The sequence below is a fragment of the Oratosquilla oratoria genome, chromosome 22 (assembly GCF_046742065.1).
Source record: "Oratosquilla oratoria isolate Oo_2021 chromosome 22, ASM4674206v1, whole genome shotgun sequence".
Taxonomy (NCBI): Eukaryota; Metazoa; Arthropoda; class Malacostraca; order Stomatopoda; family Squillidae; genus Oratosquilla; species Oratosquilla oratoria.
Window position 1 is genome coordinate 58,757,796 of NC_134798.1, and position 27,101 is coordinate 58,784,896.

Consider the following 27,101-nt stretch of genomic DNA (forward strand, 5'->3'; position numbering starts at 1 on the left):
AGAGTCCGTCGACCTCCCCCCATTCGCTCCGACCTTGGTGGGTGTCCGAATCGGCGACGGGCGGAGGAAGTTCCTGAAGGGGATCGGGGACGCGGCCCATGTGTCAGGAGAGGGCGTCCCCGGCTGGTGGTGCCCCGGACACCTGTATGAGGCAACGTTCTCACAGCGTCATGTATGTTTGTGTCTTCATGTTTGCTTGATATATAAAAAAATTTAATGGTTGCTTACGCCGTCCGGTGGTAATTCGGTCACACCTTCGCGTTTGGTGGTAAATCGGTTACACCGCCAACTACGGTGAAGAAGAAGAACTCGAAGAAGAAGAAGAACTCGAAGAAATCGAAGAAGAAGAAGAGGAAGAACTCGAAGAAGAAGAAGAGGAAGAAGAAGAAGAAGAAGAAGAAGAAGAAGAAGAAGAAGAAGAAGAAGAAGAAGAAGAAGAAGAAGAAGAACTCGAAGAACTCGAAGAAGAGGAAGAAGAAGAACTCGAAGAACTCGAAGAAGAAGAAGAAGTAGAACTCGAAGAAGAAATCGAAAAACTCGAAGAAGAAGAACTCGAAGAACTCGAAGAACTCGAAAAAGAAGAACTCGAAGAACTCGAAAAAGAAGAACTCGAAGAACTCGAAAGAGAAGAACTCGAAGAAGAACTCGAAGAAGAAGGAGAACTCGAAGAAGAAGAACTCGAAGAACTCGAAGAAGAACTCGAAGAACTCGAAGAAGAACTCGAAGAAGAACTCGAAGAAGAACTCGAAGAACTCGAAGAAGAACTCGAAGAACTCGAAGAACTCGAAGAAGAACTCGAAGAACTCGAAGAACTCGAAGAACTCGAAGAACTCGAAAAAAACTCGAAGAACTCGAAGAAGAACTCGAAGAACTCGAAGAAGAACTCGAAGAAGAACTCGAAGAAGAACTCTTTATTTTCCAAAAAAGGGGCGTAGCCCAGGGCGCGCAGCGCCCGCGCCTAAGGCGCAGCGCCGCAGGCCAAGGCCCCCGGCGTAGCTGGGCCGGCGCAGCCGGTGGGCTTGTATATAAAAAAAAAACTTCACTCATGGGGTATGGTCTCTGTGTTTCCACCAACGAGAAACTTTTCAGTGTCGTGTTTTAAACGATATTATACACGTAAAACAGCTGAACTTCTTATGGCACGGTCAGATTGACCGTAAAGAGGTCAGGGATATATTTTTTTTTATGGGGGGAACTTGAAAACGTTCAGATCAAAGGTCACACGATTGCAGAGCCAAAGAATGTCTGCGGCCTAGGATCAAACAAGGGACAGTACAACACGAGCACAAACACTCCAGACAAGCAGTTTTCGGTAAATGATTTTTTTCTTTTCTTTTTTTAATGTCAGGTCAGGTTGGGTCAGACCACCATTTCTCAATTATCTTTTTAAGGTCGGATTAGGTCAATTCAGATCAGGTTGACTCAGACCACCAGCTCTCAATGAATGAGTTCTCTGCTTTTTAAGGTCAAGTCAGGTCAAATCAGGCCAGGTTGAGTCAGCGTTGGCAGACATGGCTAAAAATCCGATGGTATCCCTATAGCAACAGCGCTACTATTGTTCTTAGAGGCGACGTCATCGTCCTGAATCTCCTGATTTTCGACCTTCTCGCTCCCGCCTCCTCTGTCGATGTCCCTATTTCCCTTAATATCAATGAGATCACCCCACCACTGGATAGAATAGCCTGGGCTGAGTCCTGTCTATGCCTTAATATCGCCCTAGAAGGATCACAAAGCTCTTGACCTCTCTAAACATCGATCGTTTTCATTTTTCTGAACTATACTAGGATACCTCGAGAAAATTACTCCAGAGGCCTAAGAACTCCATCTAGACTACCCCGTTCGACCTCTGGATCTGTAGATGACTATAGTGACATTTCTCCCTAGACTCTCTATGCATCCATTTAAATCTATCCAAAAAGCCTCCCTTTCTTCTACACTTACAAAGGATTACAAAGGATTACAAAGGCAAAGCATGCCGACAGGAGACCTTTTGATCCATATCTAGGTCGGATGCAAAAAAAAAAAAAAAAAAAAAAAAAAAATCATATTAATAATAAATTAAAACTATAACAATGTAAATAACAATTAAAATACATAAATAAATGCATTGGTATAGTTGAATAACAAACAAACAGGTAAATAGTAAATGATAATAAATTGACATATAACTAATAATAAATGAAAATCAGACAGACAAATTATAACAAAACAAAAACAAATAATATAACATAAATTATAATAATTACAGCATCTTACTTAGGTATTTATCTAAATGATTCTTAAAGCTTCGAACTGAACTACATTGCACTACCTGTGCAGGAAGTTTATTCCATTCATTAACTACACGGTTGGCAAAGTTGTTTCTACCTACTTCCAAATTGAATCTATTTCCGGACAGTTTGAGACCATTGTTTATTGTCTGATTCTCATTCAATGTGAAAATTTGGTCACTTTTGATGTTGTCAATTCCCTTTAAAATCTTAAAGACCTGTATCAAGTCACCTCTGAGTCTACGCTTTTTTAGGGAAAACAGATTCATGTGCTTAAGTCGATTTTCGTATGATTTCTTTTTGATATTTGGAATCAGTTTTGTGGCTCGCCGTTGTACTTTTTCCAGTCTGTCAATGTCTTTAATGAGATTCGGTGACCATACGGAAACAGCATATTCCAAATGTGGACGAACTAACGATTTATATAGCTTGTTAATGAGTGATGGACTTTTGAAATCAAAAGATCGCGCAATCAATCCCAGAATCTTATTTGCTTTCTCAGAGGCTGAAATACACTGCTTGGATGATTTGAGGTCGTTACTGATAATTACGCCGAGATCTTTTTCACTATCCACTTTTGTTAACGAATTTCCAAATAACTTGTAATCGTATTTGCTGTTATTTTTACCTATGTGCATTACCTTGCATTTACTTGTGTTAAATTTCATTAGCCACTTTTCAGACCATTGCTGTAATTGATCTAAATCTTCTTGAATATCTAATTGGTTTGAGTGATCATTTGCCACTCCGCATAGTTTTGTATCATCAGCAAATTTGGAAACAGTAGATTTTAGTCCATGGTCTATATCATTTATATATACTATGAATAGAAGTGGCCCAAGAACGGAACCCTGAGGAACTCCACTTGCAACACTTTTCCATCCAGAAGTTTTTTCCATTTAAAACAACTCTCTGTTTTCGACCTTTCAACCAATTACTAGTCCAACCTAATAGGCTACCACTTATTCCATGCAAAGCTAATTTAGTAAGAAGTCTTTCGTGTGGGACGGTATCAAAAGCTTTTGCAAAGTCTAGATATATTAAATCTATATTGTTTCTTTTGTCAAAATTCGAGACAACTGTGTTGTAGAATTCGAGTAAGTTAGTCACGCAAGAACGTTTCCGTCTGAAACCATGTTGGCTATCATTTATCAAACGGTTACTTTCTAAATGATAGTTTCCATTATTTTTCCTACGATCGAAGTCAAACTAATAGGCCTATAGTTATTTGGTTTCTTTTTGTCACCTTTTTTGAATATGGGAGTAACGTTAGCTAGCTTCCATTCTCTTGGGACATCTCCGGATATGATGGATTTCTTGAAAATAATTTCTAATGGAACAACAATCTCATTTTTCATTTCCTTTAAGATTCTTGGATGCCAGCCGTCAGGCCCTGGTGTTTTATTAACTTTGAGTTTGTCTATACACCTTTTAATTGTTTCTTTTGTTATATTTACCGTAGTGAGTAAGTTTACCCCAGACTTTTCACAGGTTTCAGTTTGGAATTCACTTTGAGGTGTTTCGTTTACGAATACCGAGCTAAAATAATTGTTTAAGAGATTACACATTCCTTCATTTGAATATTCAAGTTGACCGTCAGCAGATAATAGTGGACCAATGTGATTCCTAACAACCTTTTTATCTCTAATGTAACTATAGAATTCTTTGGGATTTTCTTTGGATTTCTCAGCGATGTTCATTTCGTATTGTCGTTTTCTTTTTCTTATTGTCTTTTTTAAATCTCTCTGTATTGATACATAACTTTCATAGTCATTAGATGCACCCGAGCACTTATATTTCTTATAAGCCTGTCTCTTTTTAGCAATACTTTTTTCAGTTTCTTTGTCGAGCCACTTTGGGCGAGCCTGATTTGGGGGACTACCAGGCCCATATGCACTTACAAAGACCCACATCTTCTTTCCCAGTTTCACCATCCACATTAACCTTGAAGGAACCTCCTTCCACTTCACCACACACTTACCTATATCTTCACTTGCTGGTATAGCCACCCCTTCCCTTCCTCGTCTTCTTCTCACTCCCAAACTCAAAATCACCCTTCCCTTTCAACTTAATTTCACTCAGAGCTAACACATTCATCTTTCTTCTCATAAACATACTGCCTATCTCTTCCCTTTTACTTTCATCTGTACCACTCCCCCACACATTAAAAGACTTATACCTTAGGGTTCTGGTTGGAAAATTCCACTCAGACTCTTTTATGCCTTTTTTTTTTTTTTAAGAATTTGCCCTCTAGGGCTACAGAGAGTAGAATGCCCAGTCCTATCCTCCGCCCCATTTTAGTTACTTTTTACGACCCAGTATAATATAATAGAATAATTTCTCTGTGAGTAGATATGTCCTCAAACAGAGAAAATTACTTGTGGCTTTGATCCGTAGGGGCGCCCCATATAGACCCTAAGGCAGGGGTTCCCAAATTGCGGATCATGGTCCCTCAAAGGGTAATGAGCCTTTGTCTGGGGGGTCATGGAGGGTCCAACTGTATGTATGTACATTCAGCCGCACAGACCCGCGTATTGATTTGCTTTTATCAAGAAAGTAAGCACATCCTTCTCATTAAAATGTATGATTAAATAATTTTTAATAAGCATTAATAAATACAAAGGTGTGGGTCATGGTATGTTTTGGTACTACTGAAAGGGGTCACGTACTGGAAAAAAGTTTGTGAAACACTGCCCTAAAGTATCAGCTAAATGCTACTGAGCTGATTTTTACCTCACAATAACATGCAGCCAATACCCAAGACGGGAATAATGATAGAAATACTAGTGTTAGTAATTATAATAATAATAATAATAATAATAATAATAATAATAATAATAATAATAATAATAATAATAATAATAATAATAATAATAATACTAATAACAATGATAATAATAATAATAATAATAATAACAATAAAAATAATAATAATACTAATAATAATGATAATAATAATAATATTGATAATAATAATGATAATGATAATAATAATTATAATGACAATAATAATAACAATGATAATAATAATTATAATGACAATAATAAGAATAATGATAATGATAATAATGATCATGATAATAATGATAATAATGATAATAATGATAATAATGATATTAATGATAATAATGATGATAATAATGATAATGATGGTATTGATGATAATAATAGTAATGATAATGATAATAATGATGGTAATGATAACAATGATGATAATGATAATAATGATAATGATAATAGTAATGATAATAATGATAATAATAATAATGTTAATAATAATAATAATGATAATAATAATAATGATAATAACAATAATAATGATAATACTAATGATAATAATGATAATGATGATAAAAATGATAATGATAATAATGATAATAATGATAATGATAGTAATAATAATAATTAATAATAATAATAATAATAATAATAATAATAATGATAATAATGATAATAATGATAATAATAATAATAATAATAATAATAATAATGATAATAATGATAATAATGATAATAATAATAATAATAATAATAATAATAATAATAATAATGATAATAATAATAATAATAATAATAATAATAATAATAATAATAATAATAATAATAATAATAATAATAATAATAATAATAATAATAATAATAATAATAATGATAATGATAATAATAATAATAATAATAATAATAATAATAATAATAATAATAATAATAATAATAATAATAATAATAATAATAATAATAATAATAATGATAATAATAATAACAATAATAATAATAATGAATAAAAAAATAAGACTGTAAAAAAAGTGTTTCAAGCCTGGAGTAGTATGCTGAAAAAGAACAATAGTGGAATGGCTTGTGGGAGGATTGAAATATTGAATGAATGAGAGCATTACTTCAATGGATTTCTAATTAGGCGAAAACCAAACAGCCCGCTAGAAGAATGTAAACGCAACATAGATGAAAACGAAGGCACAACACCATGTACTAAAAGGAAGAAGTGAGATCTGTTAAGAGCCTGAAGAATGATAAAGCACCAGGCTGTGATAAGATCCCAGTATAACTAATTAAGATTGGAGGAGAACTTTAGAGAAAAAAATCTTGTAAGACTTGCTTGAAAAAAAGGGAGAGATACAAAAGTAATGAAGAAAAACATAATTATTCCAGCTCATAAAAAGGGGTCAAAGCAAAAAGGCAAAAAGTATAGAAGAATAAGCTTAGTAGGCTTTTTATACAAAGTACATACGAAAATACTATGCAGCCAATTAATCCCCTATACAGAAGTTAAACTGGAAGGGTATCTGTGTGGTTTCAGGACTACAAGAACCACGATGGACTATATTTCTATAGTGCGAATGTTAATGGAGAAATATTACGAATATAACAGAAAATATTGTGAAATTATGTGAAAGGATTATGAAAGATCGATGAATCAAATATTTCGAGGAGATGTACATCCCGACAGTCGGTGTGGTTTCAGATTTGGAAGCTCATGTGATGTGTGTGGAACCTTTTAAATTTTTACTCGAGAATGTGTGTGTGTGGACTGTATGCACCTCGACCTATAGAAGACTTTTGATAAAGTACCTTACAGTCGACTTATGTAGAAATTGGAATATGTTGGAAGACTAAGAGGGAAACTACTCGAATGGATGAAAGATGTTTTGAAGGAAGACACATGAGGATAGTAATAAAGGATAATGTGTCAAAATGGAGAGCAGTACCGAGCAGACTTCTACAAGGTTCAGTGTTTGTACCAATAATGTTTTATGTCAATGACATGACGGAAGGTACAACAGGCTATGCTGGTGATGCAAAAATCTCGAGAAAGTGAAAAACCAGAAAGACTAGTTTATTGCAAAAATATCTAGACACTATGTTTGCATGAATGGAAAATTAATTACAATACCATAAAATCCAAAGCACTGGAAATGGGCAGTAGTGGCAAAAGACCATATTTAAAATATTCCTTGAGAAGTGAACTAATAGCAAAAGCAAAAGAAGAGAAAGATTTGGAAGTGTTCATAAAAGGCAACATGTCAGACATATCAGCAGGATTGTGGGAGAGATGCACCAACTATTACAATGTTTGCTGATAGTCGCATGCAGGATTCGAACCTCCTGCTACCGGTCTCCTGTATGATCACCTTCACAGAGGGTTAGACCAGTACACCAACAAATAGGCTTTAAAGAGCATGTTGGTGTAGTGCTCTAACCCTCTGTGAAGATGATCTTACGGGAGTCCGATAGCAGTTTATTCGAATCCTGCAAGTGTCTGTCAGAAAAGTATTGGATTGATGTCGCTGTTACTAGCGAATTTCTCTCATATATATATATATATATATATATATATATATATATATATATATATATATATATATATATATATATATATATATACACACACACACATATATGTATATATGATATGATAATTTTTATGACAGTCGCAAGCTGGTTTTGAACCCACTGCTATCGGCCTCCTGTAAGATCACTTTCACAGACCCTTAGCCCACTACACCAACAGACACTTGATCTTACAGGTGGCCGATAGTAGTGGGTTCGAATCCTGCATACGACTGTCATAAAAATTATCGGATTGATGTCGCTGTTACTAGCAAATTTCTCTCATAGATACTATGGCGATAAGCGTGAAAGGGATTTGTTCCGATCCTTACCCCTTGCCAACTGGTGCACTTGGGCCTTGTGTAAAACAGGAATTGGGGTCGCAGATTAGTGATCTTTCCTATCCTCGGGAATCAATTTGATTCCAGGTTTCTAGTCTTTTAAGTGTCTGTTGGTGTAGTGGGCTATGACTATGTAAAGGTGATCTTATAGGTGGCCGATGGCAGTAGGTTCGAATCCTGCATGTGACTGTCATAAAAATTATTGGATTGATGTCGCTGTTACTAGCGAATTTCTCTCATATATACATACATACATATATATATATATATATATATATATATATATATATATATATATATATAAACCCTGATCCGTCCAAGACTAGAAAATACTTCAGTAGTATGGTTCCCATACTGAGTGAGGAATATAAACAACATCAGGAGAATACAAATGACAACAACAGAATTGCTCTCCAGCCTGGCAAATAGACCATGAAAAGAGATTAAAAACATTGGGTCTGCCAACTTCGAAAGATCGAAGAGAAAGAGGTGATATGATTACATTATTGTGGTCACTAAAGGCGATAAATCACATTGCCAGAAGAAATGTCTTGATTGCGGAGAGGAGGGCTTTATGGGCTTGTGAGAACAAATCAAGAAAGACTACATGTGTAAAGGATGTGAGGAGATAATTTTTTCCGTATAGATGCATATATACTTAGAATAGCTTAGAAGGTGATATAGCCCAAAATGGAACAATAGCCTACATGAATTCAAATCTAAACATGGTAATTGGAAATCAAGGAATTAGATTAAGTTACTTCTGTGCATGAATTTGAAACTAGATAGGATAATTTTGAGAGTAGGAGACGGATCGCAACGAGCATTGCTCCTTTCCTGTATGCCGCAATCAAATAGATGAATAAATAAATCAAGCTATCTATCAATCAGTCAATCAGCCATCCTGAGTCCACTGGTGAACAAAGGCCTCTTTCATAGCATTCTATGACTCACACGGCTGTGCCAACCTTTGCCACGTCACTCCTGCAAGATTCTCTACCTCGTCTCTCCACCTTCTAACTGGTCTTCCTCTTGCACGTTTTCCATCTCGCGGTGTCCACTCAGTAACACACTCCATCGCTCATCATTCGTTCGCGCTAACTTACTTGTCCAATTCCGCCTCCTCTCTTTTCCCGCCTCCACAATATATTTCACTCCAGTCTGCTCTCTTCCCCAACTTGATCTCTTTCTGTCTTCCAGCGTTATTCCCACCACTGATCTCTCCATTCTTCTCTGTGCACTCTATCCCCTTTATCAGTTTCCAAGTTTCACATCTGTATATAATGGCTGGCATTATGCATTGCTTTTTAATTTTTGCACTTGAAACATAAAGATAGAGAGCCTCTCATGATCTTATACTTACCAAACATTTTCCAACCAATTACAATACGCATTTTTATTTCATTATCATAATCTTTAGTCACTTTCATCATCTGGCCTAAATAATTATACTCTTCAACTTCAAAACTCACCATTGATTATAATATCTTTACTTTGAACTTTTGTGTTGAGCAGTTCTTCCGTTTTACTTTTATTCATTTTAAACCTACTTTGAGACTTTCCTTGTTCAGGTCACTCAGCATATACTGTAAGTCCCCCCCGCTCTTCCTGAAATAAAAATAATGCTATTTGCAAATCTTAGGTGATTAAAATATTCGCCCCCAGTCTTCAAACCTTTCTTTTCCCAACTCAACCTTTTAAAAATCTCATCCAATCAAGCTGAAATAATTTGGGTGAAAGTGTATCGCCTTGTCGTACTCCTTTCTCGATTATTATTTTTTATGTATCTTTATGTAGTCAAATTACAGTGATACATTTCGCATAAACCTTTTCTAAAAACCTTATAATATGTACGTTTGCACCCTGTTTGCGTAGCGAGTTTAGTATTGCTATTTGTTTTACTGAGTCAAATGCCTTTTCGTAATCTACAAAAGAAAAGGTATATTTAAGTTGTCGTTTTCACGATTAGTTAATTCACCGCCTGTAAATGGTCTAGATTCAAGTATCCGTGTCTAAAGCCTGCCTGTTCGCATGGTTCATTTTCCATCTGAAACTTGACTTAGTTTATTTGTAAGGATCTTGGAGAACACTTTATATACTTTTGATAACAAGTTTAGTGGTGGGATTCAGTAGGTTCTTACGGGTTCATACGAACCTGTTCTTGGAATTTCACGAGCTCCGCGAACCGGTTATATTAAAAGTTGGCTTATACAGGCACACAAACTATATTGGATCAACTTGGTATGATATTAGTGAGAGAACTTGTTATTTTTTTTTTATTCCACCAATGAACAAGCTAATCGGTCGGTAGTTATTGAAGTATTTCTGGTCTCCTATTATATGAAGTAAAATCACTATAGCATTACACCAAGATTCAGGAACGCTTTCTTGATTCAAACACTGGATATACAACTAAACTAATTTACAATGGACTTCTTTCCCTGCGTCTTTCAGAAAATCTATCAGTATACCATCTTCCGTGTGTGTTCTTCCTAGTTTATTTATTTATTTATTTATTTATTTATTCATTTATTCGTTTATTTATTTCCGAATAGTTTCCTCTCTTTCATCCATATTTCTCTTTCTTTTCTCTCATCTTTGCCTTTTATCCATAAGCTTGTCTAGTTTTGCTCTATTTCGTCTCTCTTGATTTTAATCTGCATTATTTTTCTTCTTTTAATTGGGTCGTTTGTAGCTTTAGAATATTTGTTTTCTCTAATGTTCTTTGTACTTACTACTTTCTCTGACGATTCCCTAGATGAATAGGCCTACAATTGGATAAATACACACACACACACACACACACACACACACACACACACACACACAAAACGTGGACAAAAAAAAAACACAGATCTGTCGCAGAAAACAAATTTAACAACATAACCGGGAAAATAAGGTTTTGAAAATCGAGAGAATGAATCTTATCAATACCATAAAAGAAAACGAGACCAGGATCCCATCTAATGAAGATAAGATCAATAAACTCTTAAAGGTACAAGAAGATTGGTTATCTGGTCAGCAGAAGGATCATGGAACAGCAGAGAAGAGATCACGTTAGACTAGAAAAGTGAAGAGCGAAATTGTAAAAAGTAAGGAAAAATCGTACATGGATTTGAGGCTAGATAGGATATGATTAGAGAATTGGAAACGGGGCCCAACGAGCGTTACTCCTTTTCCTGTATACTACAAGTAGGTAAATACAGCTGCGTAAATACACACAAGCACACGTAAATTATCGAGTACTAGGCAGAATAGCTTTGTCATCCACAGGAAATGGTAAATGAAGGGCTGACTCAATCAGAGAGATTATATCATCATTATTTCTTAATATTATTGGGATGCCTCACATCCCAAAGCACCTCTTGTGATCGTACCTTCTCTATTGGAGTATAGATAACTTCAGTATTCCACTCCATCGCCTCAAAAAGTGTAGATACTAAACAGATGATGAGAAGAGTTTTCGCACATAAAAATCGAGCAGTGTTTAAATTACAGCGGTAGTCAACGACTGTTTGATTATTGTTACAATACAATCCATATATTTTTCCCTATTTCAAGATAATTGTATACTTTCAAAGTTGCATATATATATATATATATATGTGTATATATATATATATATATATATATATATATATATATATATATATATATATATATATATATCCAAATATGTCGTAAATATGAATGCTGTTAACATATATCTTCAGTTTGCTCCCTCAGATCTCTTTCAAATTATGAACTACAACAACAATATTGGGTTGGGTGTCCTTGGCTTGGATTCCAACCCAAATCCCCCAACCTTGGACGAAATCCATCTGAGTCGTTGTAATTCAACCCATCCGTTGACTAATGTAACCGTATCTTACACTTGTTAACCGATGGGAGGTCTAGGGTCTGAATCTTCAAGCCACTTGTGGTATCTGATTTGTCTTATAAATACATGCATATATATGCACAGAGAACGGTACTTGTTCATCTACACGTGGAAAACGCTGAAGGGTCGCGTCCCCAACATTGGAGTGACACTCAGCTAAGAAAGGACGAGAGGGAGATCTTGCTACGTTGAAGGAATCAGCAGTAGCATCATATCTCGCCGAGCAAACTCCTTCACTAAAGCGGTCCCCAAGCTCTTCAACAGTCTCCCCGAACTACCTGAAGAACACCAGATCTCGCACAGTGGAATATTCAGAAGACAGATGGATGCCTTTCTACAGAAACTGAAGACACATCTCCCACACCATCCTATAGTAAGACGTGGCTCCACTACAAGCTGGTACATCGTACACCACTACACAGTCAGGAAGTAGAGACAGTTCCTGTAGATGTAGAGCGAAAAAATATAGTTTACGCTAAAAGAAGAAATAAATGATGAAATTCCTTTTTTTGGATACTGTAATGATGAAAAAGGAACGGAACAAAATTCAAAGTTTATAGGAAACCAACAAACAAAGAAGATTACATTCATTTTTATTCAGCTCACAGTACAAGAATCAAATCTGGAATAATCATCGGATTCATGTTAAGAGCCCTAAGGATATGTAGTAAAGAATTTTTACAGGATGAATTTAACCATATATTTAAATCTTTCCAGGAATTAGCAAATCCTTTAGGCTTCCTTATAAAACTGAAACACAAAGCCATCAAAATTATGGAAAGAAACACAACACGTACAGAAAACAAACAACACCAACAGATCTTCTTGTGTAGATTTCAAGACGTCTAACTATAAACTTGGCTTCTGGATATAAGTTTGATATCGCTGGTCCAAAGGACATGGTTCAAACTCAGATGGAAGAAAAGTCGAGTTTTAATCATGTCCTTTGGACCAGCGATAACAAACTTACCCCCAGAGGCCAAGTCTATAATTAGACGTCTTGAAAATCTACACAGGAAGATCATCAATGCATCTATTATTTTCTTTATTGAAATCTGTCTACAGGAAAACCTGCTGCCGATATATATATGTATATATATATATATATATATATATATATATATATATATATTATATATATATATACATATATATATATATATATATATAATATATATATATATATATGTGTGTGTGCGTGTGTGTGTGTGTGTATGTGTGTGTGTGTGTGTGTGTGTGTGTGTGTGTGTGTGTGTACCTAGTTTACCTAGTATATTACGGGAAGGGGAACTATGCTCGTGATACCCCGTTTTTATCTCGCAGTGTCCAGTTTGCTATTAAATTCGTGTATGTTTTTTTTCACACACTATTGTTTTGTCCAGTTTGTTCCAGATGTCCACCACTCTGTGTAGAAAACTATTTTTCTTTTCATATGTCTTCTATAACTATCCTTTTTAATTTTTCAAGTCCTCTTGTGTTTCTCTTATCCCATTTTAGCAAGTCCTATCTATCAAGGACTTCCATGCCTTTCATGATTCTGTTGGTCGCCTCTCTCTCTTCTTTGTTCCAAAGTCGTAATTTCAATTTAGCCAGTCTCTCCTCATATGACAGGTTTGAAAGTGATGGGGCCATTTCCGTGGTTGCTCTCTGGATTATTTCAATTTTCTTTATATTCTTTTTGGTACTGGGTGACCATAATGTCGCAGCATCTTCCAGTCTAGGCCTTATTATTGTGACTGATATTTTTTAACCATTTCTTTGTCTAAATAGGTAAAATCTACTTATATTGATCTAAGAAAGTTATAAGATTTTCCCACAATTTTGTTTATTTGTTTATCAGGGGACAAGTCATTTGAGATAATTACTCCCATGTCTTTTTCAGATCCCACTTTCTTTACTTCCTTAGTTCCAACTGTATATTGCCTTGATATTCTTTTATTACTTTTTCCGAACTCCATTATGCTACAGTTCTTGTTGAAGTCCACTTCCCAATTCTGACTCCAATTCCAAACCTTGTTTCGGTCCCTAGTGATTCACAATCCTTTTCGTTTTCACTTTCTATAACAAATTAGCATCGTCTGCAAAGACGCTTATGTAACATTCCACACCTTCGTCCATGTCATTCACACAAATAGCGAACATTATTGGAGCTAATACTGACCTCTGTGTGTATGTGTAAAGGGAGGTTGCTCAAAAGGTGTTGGAGTATAATTACTCTCATATGTGCCGATTTCTGGAACAAATATGGAGAAATAGTGCAGGCCGACACCTTGAATTAATTGACAAAGTCCGATACATGGTGATATAGAGATGGTACCCCATTACCATAGACCCAACTCCGTATACTGCAGATGAATTATATCGGTAGAGATGAGGCATATACAGAAAGGAAATTCAAACTAACGTGTCAAGAAATTTACGCTTTTCGCTAGATTAATATATTTTTCACTTATATCACTATTCATTGAAAACTGGGGCTTATTTTATTTTTTATTTTCATTATATTACGAATAAATTTTTGTTTGTAGAGAGGTTCCATTAATCACATGGACCTACACCGTGCTGGACGTAATTCATTCCGATTATGTTGATTCTTGGCTTATACTTCGACTTGCTGTGCAAAATGGAAATGCTGTCTGAATTAGGAAACATTTTTTTTCATCTGAACCATATTCATTACATTTGATTTATGTTTCATTATTTATAGTTATATCTAAAATGGTAAAATATATGAAAATTATTTAATATATACAAGAAAAAACTTGGAAGTTCTACTTTCCGAACGATCATTGGTCTCTTACCCGTCCAACTGTTGCCGAGGAGGCAGGGTTGTCTGTAGGGCGCTATTTCATTGCCCTTTAATTCATCACTATGGTTCATTTTGGTGACCTTAAATCAGATTCGGGTGTAAAAGCCCTAAATGATTACCTGGCAGATAGAAGTTATATTGAAGGGTGAGTATATAAGTTTGTTTAACAAGTTCAGACAAGTGCTATGCCCATACTCAGCATGCGGATCCACGATAGCTTCCAAAAGATTTACAGCGTTACAGATATTTGTAAAAACAAACTTGTGAAAACACTCTAGCTTAAAGAGTATATATCATATTTAATCCATCTACAACGGTAGAAAAACTGGCATAATTTTCTGTGAAGTCAATTGGCATGCAGGTGCGAAACTCCTTGTAGGTGTGCATATGGCCAACATAAATAGCAATGATGTGACGAATCCGTAGTACTTTTAAGATCAAGGATTTTAAACCGTATGGGATGTACAAAGTCGGGGGTATTGGCTTAGGATAGTATATCTCGGGTTAGGGTAGTGTTAATGAACTATTTACCCAGTAAGAATGCAGGAATTTGTATTTCATTTTAGGTTTTGAGAGATCTGTGGGACGTGTCTGTTTGGAAGAAGCCAATCTTTGACATTGTTTCACAGTGCACATATTTACACAGATTTTTCAGTATATTTGGACATTTAATTTGAAGACCTGTTAATATTAGCAATCACTGTTTTAATTACAAATACATTGATTTACTTTGGTGTCTGGTTAATTAAAGAAAGCCAAAAATTCAACTGCCTTTTTATATTAACATTACTACTGAATGAAAACAAAATCTCATTCACAATTCTTTACATTTCTAAACACAAATGACAATGTCTTTGGCTTGTACTGTCTGCTGGTAAAAATGAAGTACCTGATGTAAACTATTAAAAATTAGGCACGAAGAAAGTGTATAATGATAATGCCCCAAGAGTAGAACTGTGGACAATTGGAACTCAAATTAGAACTTGTACCATTAATTGCTTCTTAAAGATTTTGCTTAAAAAAATTGGAAATCTGAAGATAGTGAATTAATTATCCCATCCCTTAATTTAAATGCAACCTAACCTACCCTAGGCAGATTTAAACCTGACAACTATAAAAGTTCCTATCTTGGGAGGTTGACTATGTAAATTAAATGTTTATATTTATGATTTTTGCAGCTCAAAACCATATCCAAATATTTGTAAATCTGGTTTTGAGATTCATGAAGGGATGAAGGGAGTTGCCATACAATTAAAGCGGTGGTTCCTGCCGTTATGTGCTGTCTTGCTGCATTGCCTCTGACTTGGGCAGGGAGCAAGGGTGACCCTTCAGTTACAAGGAACTGAGATTACCAAGGCAGAGCATACTGACAGGAGACCTTTTGGTCCATATCTAGGTCAGATGCGAAAAAACTAGAAATAATAATAAATTGATAAATAAAAACTATAATAATGTAAATAACAAATAAAATACATAAATGCATAGGTATAGTTAAATAAACAAACGGATAAATAGTTAATATTAAATTGACATATAACTAATAATGAGAATCTAACAGACAGATGATAACAAAACAGAAACAAATAATATAGAATAAAAAAAAAAATGGGGGAAAGGGGCAACTGATCGGTGCACATGCTACCTCCCTGGTAATGGGAAGGAACCTAATGGTATAAAGATTTATATCAATCCATTTATATACTGTTAGGCTTCTTCCCCTTAATGAGGGAGGTAGCAAGCAAAAAGGCATGCAATTGTCCCCATTTCTTCCCCTTAATGAGGGAGGTAGCAAGCAAAGGCATGCAATTGTCCCCACCCATCAGTTGCTTCCCCTTGATATTTGCTCCTTGTAAACTAAGGGACATCCCTGTATTCTGCATACTGCCAGGGTCGGAAGTAAATCAGCAAGGTATGTTGCATCCCTGGCAGGGTTAGCCACTTCATTTAGAGGGCAACAATCCCTTGTGGAATAGTGTTTTAGGAGGGGAGCCATTATTCTTGGTACAAATCCATGATTTAAGTTGTATATAGATACTGCATTAGTAATATTATATGAAGATGAAATTTTAATAATTTTATGGTATTTTTCAAGTTGAAAAAAAATTGGTTGAAGGCTGGATGATTTCAGTAATGTCTAAATGGCATGGGGCAGGGTACCTGGAAACTATATTTGTGTTGGACAGCAAAAAGTTTTGAATCATGGTTCCTGGTTTTCTAAGACTAGTTGAACTAGTGAAAACCAGTTTGCACATTCATTGAAATAAGGTTTTCAAAATGAAACCTCTTGTTTTTAATTTGGGAATGTGCCATCATTCTTGATGAAAAATGTGTTAACTAAAATTTCATATTGTGTATACATAGTTATAGACCACTTGGGGAACATGTTCTCATGGAGATATTTCTTGGCCTTGCATTGGTAATGTCAAGATTTTCTAATTTCCTGGAAATTTCTTGTATAGTTGAAGGGGGGAGGGGGCATTACCCAAACCATAAAGAAAAAATTGATTAAAAAAAAGAATTGTGTATGTACCTTATTACTATATGGGGTCTCTCTCTCTCTCTCTCTCTCTCTCTCTCTCTCTCTCTCTCTCTCTCTCTCATTCATTCATTCATTCATTCATTCATTAGATAAAATTGCTGTGTGCCCATATAAATGGGGGGAAGTGCTATAAATTAGGCTTATGGTGTCGGATGAACAATCTCCTAGGCACAAATTTTGTTTTTACCAATAGTTATATTGAAAGCTGACCAAATTATCATAGTTTATTATCATAAACTTGCAGCAGATTGCTTGTACTGTTTGCTAGCCATTACTGACAAGATGGAAATTTATAACTTGACCAAGGTATAATCACACAGTTGATCTGAATCAGAGGTAGTTAGGATATGGTATATCAATAGCATATTATGGTAAATTTCCTGCAGAGTTCAAACCTATGTTTGAAATGTGATAAAGGGATGTGACATTAGGTTTAAACTAAATGTCACAGCATGTGTAAAGGAGGTAATGGACCGCTGCACAATATTTTTTTCCACCAACTGAAAAAAATTGTAAAGTTTTAAGGACATCGGTCCACTTTGTAGAGTTAAAAAAGAAATTATGAAAAAAAAAATAAACTTGCTGGAAATAGTTTCAAATGTTGGGAACATGTGGAAGTTTTAAATTGGTAAGGCAGTTTTCACCAAGAATGGTTATCCTTTCAATGGAAATGTTGCAAGCTGACAACCCTGCATCAGAATACATGAATGTGTACAGTATATCTTGCTTGTTATTGTGTTGACTACGGCTTTGCTCCACATTTTGCATTATTTCCTTAGATAATGCATGTGACATGAACTGGTGTGTGAGCAAGAAGGGAGAATGCATAATTTCCTGCTATAATATGTGTAGGGATGCATGTGTGGTCGGTGTGGCTGTGTTGACATTTACTATGTACCACTGTTTCTTTGCTCCATGGTTTTCTACTGCCTACAAACACTTACAAACGTTTCAAATGGAAGAGGGCCGCAGCAGAGAAGGGGAGACAATCAGGCATATGAAAGGAAGCATGAAGAGAGAGTGCTGTCACTCCCAGCCCATCAGCTGTTGCTGCTGCACACCATCTCACACAAGTGACAGCACTCACAGCTACACAAATCCACAGGGAGTCAAGTGTGACAAAGCAGAAAGAAAAGGAAGAGAAGGTGGGGGAACAAGACAAAACAGAGGGAACAAATTCATTTCATGGAAATAAAGTGCCAACACTGAAGCTAACACCTATTCCCTACCACAACACTGAAGATCAAAATCAATGTTGAAAAGGGTTTTGGCTCTCAAGATCAAGACGGTGTATGACACTGACAAAAGAAAGCCTCGTAGGAAGATGCTTGCAGGGCAAGACCCAGAACCGTAACAAGTCAATTCACTCACAAAATTGCAAGCTGTGCCCAGAAGTCAAAACCCTGCAGGCTAGGTGACTTTGCTGTTGGCCTGGTTGTACTATATGAAAATGTGGGTACAAAGTGATCTGGGTCCAGAACTTGGTACTGCGAATGCCAGAGTACTTTGCTACTTGGAGAAGAGAAGAATGAAAACAAGTTTGTCCATCGAAACCTAGGAAGAAGAGGTTGTAGCAGAAGGATCCTAAGTCCCAGTATGCTGTAATTGACTTACAGGCTGCTGGTGATCTGGGCTAGGACCAGTCAAGAAAGAAGCCTGCTTATGGGGGAACAAAATTCTTGACATTGTCAGATACAGTTTCCAGATCCAGGAGCAAGGTCTCGATACTGGTATAGGGCTACCAATCTCTACTTTTAGAAACACTTTGAATGTCTTGGTACATTAAATAATGTATCTGCACGTTTCACCAATCATGTCCTTAACATAGATGATGGGTCTGGAGTATAAAAACTTCAAGGTAAACTAACCCCCCCCCCCCCTCTCTCTCTCTCTCTCTCTCTCTCTCTCTCTCTCTCTCTCTCTCTCTCTCTCTCTCTCTCTCTCTCTCTCTCTCTCTCTCTCTCTCTCTCTCTCTCTCCTCTCTCTCTCCTCTCTCTCCTCTCTCCTCTCTTCTCTCTTCTCTCTTCTCTCTTTTCTTTCCTCTCTCTCTCTCTCCTCTCTCTCCGCTCCTCTCTCTCCTCTCCTTTCTCTCTCTCTCCTCTCTCTCTCTCTCTCTCTCCTCTCTCTCTCTCTCCTCTCTCTCTCTCTCCTCTCTCTCTCTCCTCTCTCCTCTCTCTCTCTCCTCTCTCTCTCTCTCCTCTCTCCTCTCTCTCTCTCTCCTCTCTCTCTCTCCTCTCTCCTCTCTCTCTCTCCTCTCTCTCTCTCTCCTCTCTCTCTCTCTCCTCTCTCTCCTCTCTCTCTCTCTCCTCTCTCTCTCTCTCCTCTCTCTCTCTCTCTCCTCTCTCTCTCCTCTCTCTCTCTCTCTCTCCTCTCTCTCTCCTCTCTCTCTCTCTCTCCTCTCTCTCTCCTCTCTCTCTCTCTCTCTCCTCTCTCTCTCCTCTCTCTCTCTCTCTCTCCTCTCTCTCTCTCTCTCTCTCTCTCTCTCTCTCTCTCTCTCTCTATGCAAAGTAGTAGTGTATTTTTTTGGTCAATTTGCATGAATCTTTTATTTGAAAGCTGAAAGTGTTTGCATTCAGTATTACATTTGTGTTGATTTTTTTACTAGTGATTTCTGTTATAAACTGTATTCTGTGGGGTCAAATATGTAAGTAGAGGAAAAAAATAACCACTGAACTTGCTCATGGTTAGTGTGTTGATAATTATAACTAAGCCCAATACTTTCTTAAAAAAAAATCCAGAGCAAAAATCGTGGTTTAAATTTTGATTATTTTAGCACAGTTAAATGAGGTTTTTTATTTTCGTACAGTATCTATGGACAGACATCAATGAGTCCATCATGGGTGTTAGATCAACAAAACTGGTTTCCAGTATCCCCCAAAATAATTTAGCGGGTCATCATCGTGGTGCTCCAGTTTTACGAGTAGGAATAAGCTTTGCATCAGGGCTAGAACTAGAATAACACAATAAATGTCTCCTAAATGTGAAGACAAGTTTCACAGGTATGTGATTAATGCAAGAATAGAAACGAATGTTGATCTTCCACATGGAGAAAATAAAGACCAAGATCATATGACATTTGGTGTGCCATCAGACAAGATAGTAGAATCCAAGTACACTAAATCTGTTACTTAAAATGTGTGGCTTATGCTATGACAAATTTAATGTTCTTTAAAGGATAATATAAAGCCACAATAGATGATTTAATACTTTATGCCATAAAATTCCAATATTGTATAAGCATTCACAGAATTGTACATTTTCCCCTGCAAAATTATTTTAAAATGTATCACAATCATACATTTTCCACTTCAAATATACTTTTATAAATGTGTGGTAAAAAAAAAAGCCTAAATTTTTTCCACAAATGTTGAGAGGGTATGTCCTGTACCCCTGTAAATACAGTACATGTTTATAATGTGGATAGGGTGCTTTGTTCTGGGGTTGGAAATGCAAGTTAGTAGTCTTCACTTAGAGTTGAATTGTGGGAAAGCATTAGGAGTTGCGAGTCTGAGATCAATTATCCTAGGGCCTGTCCAGAGGTAGGCTGTACCTTTGGGTGGTGTAAGGTATTTGTGAACTTTGGATATGAACAGTGTGGTGGTGATACTCTTTTCTACTGGCAGGACCTTTGTGTCTGAATGCCTATGGGTGCACCTTCATGCTTGTAAAGTAAAGAACCATCAATCTCATTGTAGTTAATTCGGGTATTATACTTCGTTAAATTAGAAGAGCATAAGAACTGGAAAATCTTTTGATAATGGAATATAAGCACCCATATTATCAGGTAGTTTGTATTTTAGGTAGTTAACAACAATAGATTGTGATGACAGATTGGTTAGTTCTGATGTAATAAGAATTTAAAACTAATATTTTTTATTTAATACCTTTAGTATCAGTATGGAGGGCTTGCATGAGTAAGAGTCATAGCACTTTCATGATGATATATATATTAACTGTGAATTTTTTCTGTACATTTGCTAGATAGTATCTGATGGGAAAATGTGCTGACCCTACATGTTGTTTGTGATCAATATTAATTTTTTTTTTTTTCTCCTGTTTTTCCCCATCTCCTTTGAATACATCACAATATATACAACTATATACCTTGAATCTGTGGGATCTACATGGCCTCATTCTCTTCTGTCCCAACGTGTGAACTGCTTAAACATTGTGGGGCTTCACTGGTAATCACACACACATACCTACTACCTGAATGTGCACACATGCATGCAAAATATATGCATGCATTTTAACATAGACACACAGCCACAAAGTCTGACACTGGAGTTTATGATGCTATTGGAAAGGCCCCAGCAAGCAGGTACACTCATGCTCTACGCTGGTACACACACATAGATTCATATGGAGCTCAGCGCTCCTCCTTCCCAGGAGAATGTAAGGATTTCGGTTGCAAGGCTGCACCTGCACAGGACGATGATGACGACGATGACGTAGATCTCTTTGGCTCTGATGATGAGGTAAGTACATTGTAGTTGTTGATAGACCTGTGGTGGCTATTCTGTTGTGGAAAGCAAATGAATGTTACAATCTTTTGTGTTGTGCTGAGGGATGGAGCATACCCTGTTCGGTGAATGTACAAGAAGCTTGGCTTTTCTTTTGCAGGAGGACGCAGAGGCAGAGCGTGTAAGGCAAGAACGTTTGGCTGCCTATGCTGAGAAGAAAGCCAAGAAGCCAGGCCCAATTGCTAAATCCCAAATCATGTTGGATGTCAAACCATGGGATGATGAAACAGACATGAAGGTGATGGAGGAACATGTTCGAACCATTGAACTGGATGGCCTCGTTTGGGGTGCAAGTAAGTATAAATAGATGCTGGCTTTGTTATAATTTTCTTGTGTGAATAGAGGACAGAAGATAGGGATGAATGGAGAAGGGTTGTGTATGGATGATGCTGTGATGCATGAGGGGGATGGGGGGGTGATGTATGTACGAGAAAAAATTGATGCAGCCTGAAGGGATTCCTCCCTGTCTTCTCCTTTTCTGCATGAGGGGACAGAGAGGTGGGTGTTGCCGATTTTATGAAGTGGCTTTGCTATGGATGTGTTGTGTCTTGAGACACTGCTTCTGACCCAGGGCAGTGGACAGGATGCAGGGATGACCCATCATCCAGGAGGTGCCAATTTAAGAGGGAGGGTGGAGGGGAGTGGAATATGTAGGGAATGGAATAGGTGGGAGTGATTTCTATGCTTTTTCTTTTTGGCTACCCCTTGTGTAAGGGTGAAAAAAGCCTTTGATATATGTATGTATGTGAATACTAGGTACGTTTGCTGGCCAAATGGGTTTGAGCAGTGCCACTTGCTGTGGAAGTATGGATTGTAAGCAGCTCAAGATCTGCATGGCAGCTAGCAAGTTTGTTGTAAGGGCAAACTTCATTGAATTCCCATCTTTAACCCTTTGGAAAGAGGTATCATCGTTTTACTATCTGAGAGGGGGAGTTTATGACAGTAAAACAAAACTAAATAGAACCATGGCATACCCTCATTCTACCAGTGCATACGGGGCTGCGATTGGGCGCCTTGCTGGTCCAGATGAGAATGAAAGTTTAGAAGTTTGACGTAGTACCATGGTCTTTAATTCAACCCCACCTCCAGAAAGAGATGCTGTCCTAACAAGGCTGTAGATGGTCTTTGGATTGAGCTCAGAAACTTGCTACATTTATTCTTCCACTTCCACTCTTACAAGCAATCTTCAATACCCATTGCCCATGCACATACTTCCTGTACCAACCTATGTACACATTGGACAGCTATGGTGACTTAGTCCAGACTTTATCTTAAACCAATTGATCTCACAATTCCCAACATTAAAACGAGCTTTACTGCTCGTGTAAAAGTTTTGGGCTATCCTGAAGAGCTTTCCCTTGTCTTGTACATCTCCCACACCTCCCACAACGCTTCCCTGTTGACCTGGTCATACTTTTCTAAATCCACAGTAGCCCCAGACAACCTGATATTTGGCCAAAAATGTCTCTTTTTGCCTCATCACAAAAATATCCACACACCCTCAGCATTTCCTAAATCCACACCTCCTCTAATCCTCTCAATGAATAACCACACATATGCCTTTATAGCTACCCACAACAAACTGATCCCCATAAAACTAACATGCATGTTTGTCCCCATTTCCTATGTAAGATAGAACTACAAGCATTCCTCAAGTCCTATGGCACATTCCCCCTTCCTTAGGCACACATTAAACAACCTTACTAGCCAGTCCAATTTAACTGTTCCTACATTTGTCACACTGCACATAATGCCTAGTTTTCCCAAGTGCCTTACCAGCTTTCATAATTTTCAGTGCTGTGTACCTCATCTTTTCCTATATTTCTGTAATTTTCTTCTCTTTACTAGTTGCTCCCACTGCCAAAATCCCTCCCTCCCAAGCTTCCTCCACATTCAACAAATACATAAAATATGCTTCCCATCTTCACCCTTTACCTTTTCCTTTCTACCTGACCCAACCCCTCTTTTTTTACATACATATACCAAGGCTTTTTCCCCCTTTCAAGGGAGGTAGCCAAAAAGGGAAAGGCATAAAAACACTCCCACCCATTTCATCCCTAAATACACTCCACACCCCTCCCACCCTCCCTCTCATCTTTTTTTTTACTTCCTTCTAAAACTTTCTTCTATCTTCATGTTTCTAATTCTTCCCCATTTTGTCTACACTCGAAATTTTCTTACCTCGCCTTACATTTCAGTTCTACCTTGCAATCCTTGTATGCTCATTTCTCTTCTATTTCCTCCCATCCTCCTCTTCTCACATGCCATCTTCTTGCACATGTCACTTCCTCTTGAAACATACCCATTTTTCTACTACTTACTGTTTCTCTCTTAATCCTCTCAATTAAAATCCTTCCATACGATTCAATAAGAAAAGAGAAGATAGGGGTGAGTGGGGAATGATTGTGTATGGATGATGCTGTGATGAACGGAAGGGAGCGGGAGGGGGATGGGGGTGGCATGGAGTACGTGTGAATGATACTCTTACACAGTCCAAAAGGATTTCTCCCCGTTTTCTCATTTTCTGCATGAGGGGATGGTGAGGGGGAGGGTTGCCAATTAAATGGAGCAACCTTGCTGTTGTGCTGCATCTTGCTACATTGGTTCTGACCCATAGCAGTGGGCAAGATGCAGGGATGATCCATCATCCAGGAGGAGCCAAGAAAAGAGGGAGGGAGAGGTGGAGTATGTGGGGATGAAATGGGTGAGAGTTGATTGCCTTTTGACTTTGGCTATCTCCCTTGGAAGGGGGAAAAAGCCCTTGGTGTGTGTATGTATTATTCAATAGGAGTAACCTTTGACAGGTTAGGATGAGAAATTAATTTTTATTTCTTCTACTTTCCAGGTAAGCTAGCACCTTTGGCCTTCGGCATCATGAAACTACAGATTTTATGCACTGTTGAAGATGCAAAAATTTCTGTAGACGACCTTATAGATAAAATCCAGGAGGATGAAGACTTTGTGCAGTCTGTGGATATTGCAGCTTTTAACAAAGTGTAGGAATTGTTTGCCATGCAGAACTACCATTCTGAAAAAAAAATATTTTTAATAAATTGTTGAACAATACATGATAGTTTTTTTGTACCTGTAGAATATAGTTTTAACATTACAACATTAAGTTAACCTTTGGGAGACAGGGATTCACAGCATATAAGTGGGTTTAGGTTTTCCGTACCTCTTGTGAACCCTGTTTAAGTATTACATCCTATCTCCTGCCTAGATGAGGCAAGGTCTCAAAACTGGCTTTGAAAATGGGAAGTGAAAAGCTGCTACCTAATAGCCTCCAAGTGTGCTTGGGTAATGCAGTGGAGAAACAAGAGATTAATAGTATTGTTACATAACTCTCCCACTAGATAATAGATATTGATTTTTCTTGCCAACAAACAAAAAGCTAACGGTGGGATAGTGGAGGCAGATGATCCCAGAAAGCCTTAGTTGCAACTCCCACAGCAGGCAGTTTAGGCCTTGTGGTTACCATATATAAGGATGGGGAGTAATGTGGCTTTGGATAAGCCCCATTTGTTATCTGATCTGCTTACTTGACTTAAGGAAGGTGCTGGAAAAGGTATCTTCTACGTAGCTGCCAGCGAGTAGGGTCGTCCAAAATGTAATGTGAAAGCTATCATTGTCATCATGGTGCAGTATCGGTTGTTTGAAAAGAAAAACGCAATGGCCCACCAGAAAAAGTGCCTCTAGTCCTTGTTTCATGTTCCCCTCTATATTGGTAGCAGTGGCTGGCTAAGAGCATAAATAACAGATGTGCATGAATGCTGTGGTTCAACACACAGGATACATGTTTCTCAGGCTTTGGTGTCTAGTACAAGTGTAATGGTAATGGAGGAATATTGACTGATCAAGAATGGGAATTTTACTAACCTGTATAGTCAGGGTTGAAGCTCTGTCTTCCTACAAGCCTGCAAGGGTTGAAGCTCTGTCTTCCTACAAGCCTGCAAGGGTTGAAGCTCTGTCTTCCTACAAGCCTGCAAGGGTTGAAGCTCTGTCTTCCTACAAGCCTGCAAGGTACCTTTGGTATGATGTAAGCACCTCTTCTAGGGTTGTACTCTAACCATTTTAATATGATAATTGGTCAATGAGTAAAATCTACATAGCAATGAACCAATGGTTGAGGTGATTAAGCAACATGACATGCCCACAGGGTGGACTTTTGTTTTGGAAGAGTAATTTTGAGGGCAGTTGGTAGGTGCAGGGATGACCTGTCATCCATGAGGAGCTGAGATGGAAGGGGAGAGAACTGGGTAGAAATAGGTACATGCCTCAGAACAAGGAAAATATCAAGTAGGATTAAAAATAAATGAGTAAAACCAAAGTAATATTCAACACAAGTAAAGATATAATGGCTGGTGGGTCATAAAGTAGGGTGTAATAATTTAAGCCAGATGGTGAAAGTGACTTATGATAGTGTAATGAAAAGGCATATTATAACTGGTTGGAAAATGGTGAGCATAAGATTATGAGAGGCTCTGCCTTTATGTCTAAAATACAAATTTATAATTGGTGTATAATGCTAGCCATTATATACAGATGTGAGAGTTGGAAACTAATGAAGCAAAGTAGTGCACAAAGGAGAAGGGAGAGATCATTAGTGGGAAAAACACTGAGAGACAAGGGCAAATTAGGTGTTAGAGCAGACTGGAATGAAATGTTTTAGGGATAGTAAAAGAAAAGAGAAGTAAAGCAAAAGGTAAAGGTTGCAAAGAGGAGAGCAGATGTGAAATGGGGTAAGAGTTTGACAGAAAATTTTGAAAGTAATAAAAAGATGTTTTGGAAAGAAATTAAGAGGAAGAGGAGGCGAATCAAGTAGAGAAGAAAAGGTAAAAGGTGCAGATGGAGAGATGATAATGGAAGAGAAGGCAGTAAGGGGAAGATGGGCAGAATATTTTAGGGAGTTGCTAAATGTGAAGGAGGATAGGGAAGGAAAGATTGCTGCAGTGGGAAGTGCGAAGAAAATGAGAGTGATGAATGAGGAGAAATAAGGAAGGATGAGGTGAAGGCAGTTGTTAAGATGATGAAAGCAGGTAAGGCATCTGGTCTGGATGGATGCCATGCGGAATGTCTGAAAAAGGGAGGTACAGTGATGGTGGACTGGTTGGTGAGGTTATTTAATGTTTGTTGGAGAGAGGGTAGAGTGCCGGAGGACTGGAGGAGTGCCTGTATAGTTCCTCTTTACAAGGGAAAAGGGGACAAGTGTGAATGTAGTAGTTTCAGAGGGATTTGCTTGTTGAGTGTAGTTGGGAAGGCTTATGGGAGGATCTTGGTTGAGAGGATTAGGAGAGGAACAGAAGGAGTAATTGGTGAGGAACAGTGTGGATTTAGGACAGGTAGAGGTTGTGTAGATCAGATCTTTGTGGTAAGACAGATATGTGAGAAAGCTATAG

General features: G+C 37.4%; 1 protein-coding gene and 1 long non-coding RNA gene across 2 annotated transcripts; both read left to right on the forward strand.

The window, feature by feature from the left end:
• The first annotated feature begins 14,600 nt into the window (after positions 1 to 14,600).
• On the forward strand, positions 14,601 to 24,771 carry eEF1beta (elongation factor 1-beta). Its single transcript, XM_076206151.1, has 4 exons — positions 14,601 to 14,788; positions 21,441 to 21,660; positions 21,806 to 21,998; positions 24,551 to 24,771. Exons 1-4 carry the CDS (start codon positions 14,706 to 14,708, stop codon positions 24,703 to 24,705), a joined length of 651 nt encoding a protein of 216 aa, XP_076062266.1. The 5' UTR covers positions 14,601 to 14,705; the 3' UTR covers positions 24,706 to 24,771.
• On the forward strand, positions 14,795 to 17,742 carry LOC143037626 (uncharacterized). The gene is made up of 2 exons (XR_012967491.1): positions 14,795 to 16,374; positions 16,429 to 17,742. It is a non-coding gene; the product is annotated as an uncharacterized LOC143037626 (long non-coding RNA).
• Positions 24,772 to 27,101: the final 2,330 nt, after the last annotated feature.